Raw genomic sequence first — 8,211 nt, 5'->3', positions numbered from 1 at the left:
TGGTTAGTACTGCAGCCTCAGAGTGCCAGGGATCTGGGTTTGATTCCAGCCTTGGGTGACTGCCTGGATTCCCTTTGGCTGCTCCAGTTTCCTCCTGCAGTCCAAAGATATGCAGGTCGCGTGGATTGGCCATGCTCAAAATGTCTTGGGATGTGCAGGCTAGGTGGATTAGGCCATGGGAAATGCAGGATTATAGGGTAAGGGATGTGGGTCTGGATGGGAAGCTCTTCAGTGGGTTAGCATACACTCAATAGGCTGAATGGCCTGCTTCCACACTGCAGGGATTCTACACCTGTTCTGCCATTTCAAAAGATCATGATTGATCTGAATGTGACTTAATTTAACACCATGGCTTGGATTGGAACATGATATTCTTATCAGTCAGGTGAGTATACTCAGTCAATTAAGGAAATTGTGTGGCAGAGGCAGTTCTTTTTCCAATAGAAACCACATACATGAATATGTTTTGTCTCTGCAAATGAAAATATCCATATACACCATCTATTTTAAAATACATAAATGTTTATTGTAATTTTGCATAACCCAAAAGTACAGAATCATTTGCAAAGGAAATAAACAGCAAATATAGCTGAACCAGAAAACCAGCTGTTTACCTAAAAGCAAGGGACATGATTCCTGATACATTTCTACTGCAGTTATTGTACCATCCCACATCTCGAAAACACCTGGTTACATTTCTTAATATAAGCTATTGCTGTGCAATGACAAAACAGCTTTTTTATTCCATTATGGAAAATACAACTTGCTTAAATTTGAATAGAAGAACCACTTGCTAAATTAGAGCATGATTTTTTGATTTTCTTGGACACTTGGGCAGTATGGTGGTTGCCCAGATAAACTTGAGTCACTTTTCTTGAAGAGTGTATAATGACACAAGGTTCAGCAATAACTGAAGAAGCCCTTCTTTTCAACCTGTGATCCTGTAGCAAGGCTTTTCTTTTTTGTAAAATTAGTATGTTAGCTTTGCTGGCTATCCAGAATTGCTCTGAAAAGTTGATAGTTGACAGTAAACCGCACTGCAGTGATTTTGTTATAACAGAGATGGCGATCAAAAAACAATCACGTTAGTCTGGGACTGGATTACAGACCTATGACAATGTTATTTGATTTGGATGCCTCAAAGGCAGCCAGAGTTATTAATAAACTTAACAACCAGCAAGCTCTTAAACCAATGACTATCTTCATTATAGCATCGCGTTAAAAACATTTCAATATGTGTCAAGCCGAACAAGTTTTACTTCAGTATGTCCCAAAATTAGTATTTTAATATATTTTAAAATTATTAAATATTGATTTATTAATGAAACATAATTAATTGTTACTTACATGATTGTCATTTATGATGTGCTGAAAATTAGCATTCCCCTAGTCAATCCTGGTGTCTCTCTCATTATGAAAAGATAGGCTAGTTCAATAGAGTCCAATTGAAGGAATTTTCCACAAAGTCAAAGAGTAATTAGTATGTTTCCTTCATTGTGACCCTTATTATGGATTAACATATCTATTCTGCTGAGTGGCAGTTGAATACATTCAGCAACATGAACCGAAAAACTAACACTCACTACCTATATTTCCCTCAAATAAATTGTACAAAATTTGCAGCTTCTGCATACTATTTCAAATATTGTTTAAGTAAAAACGAAACAAAACGTTTCTTCCTCAGCAATATTTTGGTTGAGCAACCTAATGTTCCGTTATGTAACTTTGGAAAGTGGGAAGATGTTGAGACTGGAGAACCATGTTCTTGGTGAAGGTGGTGCACCTTGACAGTATTTCTTGGCGATGCGGCCTTGGAGGTATTCTGGGAGTCATGTCTGTAGCAGGGACTTTCACACTTACTGAAGCGTCAGGGCTGTCACTCAAATCCATGTTTTCCACTCCCGAATCGTTCTTGGACATGGCCTCAGCAGACAAAGTTAGGTTCTCAAACAGTCTTGCTACATTATCGGAGCCTTTAAGGACATGGTAACTATCTGGCAAACTGTCATCCTCAGTCGACTCCGACTTGTCTGAACTATCATCACACAAGCTTTCTGACCTGCTATCTGACTCGTCTGAGTTGGGGAGGCTCAATTCACCTTCAGATAGGTTTTCATCTGGCAAGTAGGTGGAAGACTTTGATTTTTGCCTTTGCAGTTTAAGAGTGACACCGGTGGTTTTTGTGGGGGAACTGTCTTGGCTTCTCCGCAACTTCTGCTTTTCAACACTTGACAGCACAGATGAATTGTCAACGGTGATAGTGAGATCTGGAGTGGAAGCACATCTGACCGGCTTGGTTAGAATCTGTAATTTCGAATGAGGGTTTTTGTATGGCTGCAGATACACCGATGGGACATACCCAGACTGACCATCATACCTATTAAACAACAAAATGACAAATTAGTCTCCACATTGCTTTGCTGGTTCCAGAATGCACACAACAATTCATATCGTTCCTTGCAATTCTACTTACGTTGAATGCAATATATTTAGATTTAATTCTCTGGTAATTAACAAATGTTTTAAAGTCCTTTCTCTAATCCCTTGTTTTGCTCATTTTTGATAAAAGAAAGTTGCTCTTGAAACAGAAAGTAAATGGCATTTAACACTTGGCGGCATAGTGGCTCAGTGGTTAGCACTGCTGCCTCACAGCACTAAGGTCCCAGGTTTGGTTCCAGCCTCGGGCAACTGCCTGTGTGGAGTTTACACATTCTCCCTGTGTCTGCGTGGGTTTCCTGCGGGTGCTCCGGTTTCCTCCCACAATCCAAAGATGTGCAGGTTAGGTGAACTGGCTATGTTAAATTGCCCATTGTGTTAGGTGCATTAGTCAGAGGGAAATGGGTCTGCGTGGGTTACTCTTCGGAGGGTCGGTGTAGACTTGTTGGGCCAAAGGGCCTGTTTCCACACTGTAGGGAATCGAATCTTAACCATTGAGATGTTCAAATCATGTTTCAGATTTAAGACAGAGTTTTTGTGACATGGAGAATCCGACTGATTTCAATGTAAGATCCTAAATTGTAGCTGCCATACACCATTAGCTATTTGGATCTACTGATTAAGGAACAACTGTTCAACAATACAGAAGGACATACCTAATAAACCACCATCCATCACTGGACTTTTTCAAGACTTCAACTATAATACCCACGTGCATGGATAGTTCATCTTCGTTTTTCTTTTCATAGCTTTTAACAGCATAATATTGGCACTCTAAATTTATGAAAGGAAAAACAAAACGAAAATAAATATTTCACACTAATATTGCTAAATATTGATTAAAATGTCACTACACAAAAAAAAGGACTTCAACTAATTCTGGAAAATGGTGAGCTTGGTTCAATTTTTCTTATTCTGTTTTACCAAATTATATGTTACATTATACATTTACAAAACATTGGTTCAACCTCAACTGAAGTATTGTGTCTAGTTCCGGGTACCTACCTTAGAGAATATTTGAAGGCTGTTGAGTAAGTATGGAAAACAATTTGTACAAAAACGGTTCCAGGGATGGGGATAGATTGTAAATCAAGTCCTTTTAATTTGACTTATTATTGTCACACCCACCTAAGTAGTTTAATTTTGCGTGCAGTACAGCCAGATCACAATATACAAAGATTGTAGGCTGATTGAGCAGAGTAAGGAATACTCTGGTTAAGGCTGCAAGGAAGGTCCCTGCAAGTAAGGAAGGCTGTCCTCCTCAGGGGTGAGAAGGCTGGAGGGAGATTTATGCTAAATCTAAAGAGGTCTGAACATAATAACTGTTCTGAAAGGTTAAGAAGTGAATGGTAAAACACCAAACACTACACGAAGAAAACGTTTCTTTTTTATATGCACATGCAACTTGGATCTGGAATGCATTCCCTAACAATGCAATTGAGCTTTATTCAAATATAACTTCTAAAAGGAAATTGGATTTGAAATATCTGCAAGACTGAGCTGCCAGAGGAAGTGGTGGAGGCTGGTACAATTGCAACATTTAAAAAGCATTTGGATGGGTATATGAATAGGAAGGGTTTGGAGGGATATGAGCCGGGTGCTGGCTGGTGGGACTAGATTGGGTTGGGATGTTTGGTTGGTATGGACGATTGGACCGAAGGGTCTGTTTCCATGCTGTACATCTCTATGACTCTATGACTAGCAAAACTGTTATTTGCAGACAGCCAGTATGGACATAATGGGCTGAAGGACTTCTTTCTGACTGTAAATAATCTTGCAGGGTTGAAAGCGCTGGAATTTTTATTTGAGTATGATAAGTGTGGCCATATTTTCCTGAGAAAATGAATGTGGTTGGATTTAACCTTTTTAATAAAGTAAACAGAAACTGAATTGGTTTCTGGAAAAAAGTTACCCAATTTTGGCATTTTATGTTAATTGCCCCCCGGACAATTTCACGATTTGAAAAACATAGAGCTGTTTCAGGTCGAGCATATTATGGGCTAACAAAGTGTCGAATGGCAAGCCAACAAAGACATTTATATGCAACAAATTTGTTTTTGTAGAAGCTACTTAAGAAGTCATCAAGTGCAAAAGAATGCAGAGCATAAATTATCAATGGATTGAGAAATTGAAAATAATTGGAGCTTGTGCAATCTTTTGCTAATGATATTTAATTGTGCCGCATCAGAACAATGGAGCAATTCTTTTTCGCTCTTAGAATATTTAACATGCAATGTTAATGGGTCACTGCAGCTTTAACATTAAATCATAAGAGTGGTGCCAATGTCTAATAATTAACTTACCGCCTGATTTTTCAATGAATGAGTCCCCACATCTGACAGAAGAAAGGCATTTTTTGAGATAGGGAGCTGGAAACCAGGCTAATTGCTTTCCTTCATTCTCCACAAGCCACCAACCTGGAAGAGACAGGCAGCAAAGCCATTAGGATAAGGATGTCCCCACATTAAACAATTTTGCCCACCGTAAGCCTATTATCGGCTATTCAATTTTGCAATATCCTGTTGGTATACATTCAGGAACTATGATTGGTCTACGAAACCATCTCAATAATACTGCTTCACGAAGCTGAACTGTTACGTAGAAACAACAAGGTAAAAACAATGATTGCAGATGCTGGAAACCAGATTCTGGATTAGTGGAGCTGGAAGAGCACAGCAGTTCAGGATACTGCTTGAACTGCTGTGCTCTTCCAGCACCACTAATCCAGAACGTAGAAACAACAAGACCACCCTCCATCCCCCAAACTTAGGGTGAATGCTGCAAATGGAGCTCTATCTTTGATTAAACAAATGACGCGCTTTGTCTTAATTAGCTCTGTCTGTCTGTAAATAAAACATACGGAATCGGTACGTTTCAACAGATTTTTGATGAAGTTTGCAAAAAAAAGAGACAAAAATAAAGCCCTCATTTTTCAGTTCAACCTTCTCTCTGGCACCCTCATCCCAAACACCGCACCTCAGAATTCAAAAATGAAATAAACAGACTCACTATCAAAGCACGATCATCCCAAAATGTTACCTGATGTGTTCTTGGCTATAACATCGACGGTTTCGTCCTCCAGCACCTTAAACGGCTTGTTCTTGGTATCTTTGGTTTCATAAGGTGCGATGCACCTGTAATTCTCTGAAGCCACGGGCTGGGTGATAGACTGGGCGCCGGTTCTGGCAGAACGCCGTAAAGTCTCTCTCCTCTTCTCTACCGCCGAAGGCATGACAATAACACTAGAGCAAAAGAGACCGCTGCAGCGTTAGTTTGGCAAGACCGATCCGTCCGTAGGAAGTTTGAGAGCTGATGCGAGTGTGGGTGGTCTAACAGTGTTAACATTTCACTTGCAGCACCATCGTGTGCTCACCTGTCTGAGGGAAAGGATGGTGCAAGGTCACTGTTAGTGGCCAGGAAGAATTGGATAATATCTCGGTCCTCAGTGATCTTAGTGGAACATGTCAATAAACGATCACAATATTCCTGCAGCATTCCGATCCTGAGCACTGATCTACTGACTCGAGCTTGCCTTTTCTCCCTTCTGGTGATATCTGCAAGGGAATCAGCATAAAAATGTTCTGAATTTTAAAGCTTTTGGCTTAATAGTTAAACAGTGACTATTTTTAAAAAGATACTTCAGACCAGTCTGAAATGTTTCAAGATAATGTTTTAAATTCCTTTACTAATCATCATCAATTGCAACAATTTAAAAGGCAATTGGATGGGTATAAGAAGGATTTAGAGGGATATGAGGAAAAGCTGGAACTTGGTCAGCTTGAACAAGTTGGTATAAAGGATCTGTTTCTGTGTCATACAACTCTATGACTTTATATAGAGTAAGAGGTGCCTGAGTTTATCTTGCTGTGTGGAAGGAGTCCTCTGATGGTTGCTGTGTAACGTACTAACTTTTTAGGTTTTACAAATAAAATGGGCTCAATGGTTAGCATTGCTGCCACACAGCATTAGGGATAGGGGCTCAATTCCAACCTTAGGGCAATTGTCTGTGGGCGTTTGCACATTCTCCCTGTGCCTGCGCAGGTTTCCTCCTACACTCCAAAGATGTGCAGGTTAGGGTGAATTGACCATGCTAAATTGCCCATGCTGTTCAGAGATGTGTAGGCTCGGTGCATTTGAAAGGGGAAGTGTAGACTAATACGGTAGGAGAATGAGTCTGGGTGGATTACTCTTCAGAGGGTCGGTGTGGACTTGTTGGGCCAAATGGCCTGTTTCCACACTGTAGGGATTCTATGAAAAAGAAATTGCTTTCGCCTTACCTTGGAATTTGGGGAGAATGCGGTCTGACTTTTTAATACGGCCAGCTTCTAAAGGGTACTTCTTCACAATGGCTTTCTGTTATTCAAAAGAGAGGGGAAGATTTAAAATAAAACCCACTTCACACGATGCAAAGCATGTTGTTTAACAGGTTCGAAGCTCCACTTACATGCAGTTTCTTAAACTCTGCGAATGTCCTGTACACAATAACATCATTCTGATCAGACCACAGGACTGATGCAAGATAGGTCTGCCATTCAGCAACAAAAGAAATAAATGAGTTATTAGTATAAAACATAGAAATAATGAAGAGCAGAATGTTCAAAATGTTAGAGAAAATAATGTACATTTATTACGGTATCTGCCTTTTATAAGAAAAGATTATAAAGTGGCTCACCTTTAGCTTCTTATGTTGCATTAATCCAATAATGCGGACCTGCAGCGGGAACCTCTTACTCATTGTGCTGATTGATTCTTGCTCGGAGCTCTCCAGGTTACAAATGTGCTGACTGTGTGGTCTCTAGCTTTCAGCAGGCACAGAGCTCTGTTTTATAGGCAGTCCCCTGCCTCTCACAGCACACTTTGCCCAACTCCGCCGCCCAGAAATTCCACGATGTGCAAAGTCATTTCGGATTTTTTTCCGTGATGCACATGACTCTGCCTGGAATGTAAATGTGCTTGGCTTCAAGGCGGGGACACATGCTGCGCAAAGAGTTGATATGAAACAATTCTGGACAGTACCAGACAAATCAAATGAGAAATCTGTGGCAGAGAATTCCACAGGCTTCCCACTGTCTGGGTGAAGACATTTCTCCTCATGTCAGTCCCATTCCCATCTCCTTTAGTCTGTGACTACTCCCTAGTTCTGGACTCCCCCAAGGGAAAGATTTAAATGGGACCTAAGGGGCAACTTTTTCACGCAGAGGGTGGTGCGTGTGCAGACAAGCTGCCAGAGGCAGTGTTGGAAGCTGGTACAATTACAACATTTAAAAAGCATCTGGATGGGTATATGAATAGGAAGGGTTTAGAGGGCTGTGGGCCAAGTGCTGGCAAATGGAACAAAATTAATTTAGGATATCTGGTCAGCGTGGATGAGTTGGGCCGAAGGGTCTGTTTCCATGCTGTGTGACTCTTTGACTTTTTGTGGGTTATTTTCACCCAGAGGATTAGTCAGAGTCTAGAACTTACTTGCCTAACAGAAACTCTTGTGTACCACCAAATCCTGGAAAGCAAGTTTACGAGAGGTTGGCTTGCTTTCTTTTCGGGCAGGCATAGAAATGAGCTAAGTGGGATCCCTCTGCGTCATCAGTGTTCCACATTTATTTGGTATGGTTTGCCAGTACAACAGGGTTACATGGAATATTGCTGTGAGAAACCTGGGGCAAAGGAGGGAGGAAGTGGAGAGTCTGCAATAGCTACCATTGACTCTTCCGAAGCTTTCGTTTGTCAGTTTTTCAAATATCGGAGGTGTGGATTTGGCGGGAGGGAGCTGGGGAAAGC

General features: G+C 40.8%; 1 protein-coding gene across 1 annotated transcript; it reads right to left on the bottom strand.

The window, feature by feature from the left end:
• Nucleotides 1-502: 502 nt before the first annotated feature.
• LOC122560568 (NADPH oxidase organizer 1-like) lies at nt 503-7,251 on the bottom strand. Its single transcript, XM_043711326.2, has 8 exons — nt 7,109-7,251; nt 6,881-6,961; nt 6,714-6,789; nt 5,810-5,990; nt 5,476-5,678; nt 4,740-4,853; nt 3,093-3,210; nt 503-2,377 (listed from the first exon to the last, which is right to left on the bottom strand). The coding sequence occupies exons 1-8, from the start codon at nt 7,169-7,171 to the stop codon at nt 1,705-1,707; spliced, it is 1,509 nt and encodes a 502-aa protein (XP_043567261.2). The 5' UTR covers nt 7,172-7,251; the 3' UTR covers nt 503-1,704.
• Nucleotides 7,252-8,211: the final 960 nt, after the last annotated feature.

The sequence above is a fragment of the Chiloscyllium plagiosum genome, unplaced genomic scaffold (genome assembly GCF_037043375.1).
Source record: "Chiloscyllium plagiosum isolate Xiang-an unplaced genomic scaffold, Cpla_swu_hap1 HiC_scaffold_20, whole genome shotgun sequence".
In the NCBI taxonomy this organism is placed as follows: domain Eukaryota; kingdom Metazoa; phylum Chordata; class Chondrichthyes; order Orectolobiformes; family Hemiscylliidae; genus Chiloscyllium; species Chiloscyllium plagiosum.
Note: the sequence above shows the minus strand (reverse complement) of the source record. Positions and strands in the feature narration are given on the sequence as shown.

Coding starts and splice junctions, on each gene's coding strand:
- LOC122560568 (XM_043711326.2), bottom strand. CDS start 7,171: ATGAGTAAGAGGTTCCCGCTGCAGGTCCGCATTATTGGATTAATGCAA. Junction 6,962..7,108: donor TGCAACATAAGAAGCTAAAG/GTGAGCCACTTT, acceptor GCTGAATGGCAG/ACCTATCTTGCATCAGTCCT. Junction 4,854..5,475: donor TATAGCCAAGAACACATCAG/GTAACATTTTGG, acceptor TGTCTCTTCCAG/GTTGGTGGCTTGTGGAGAAT.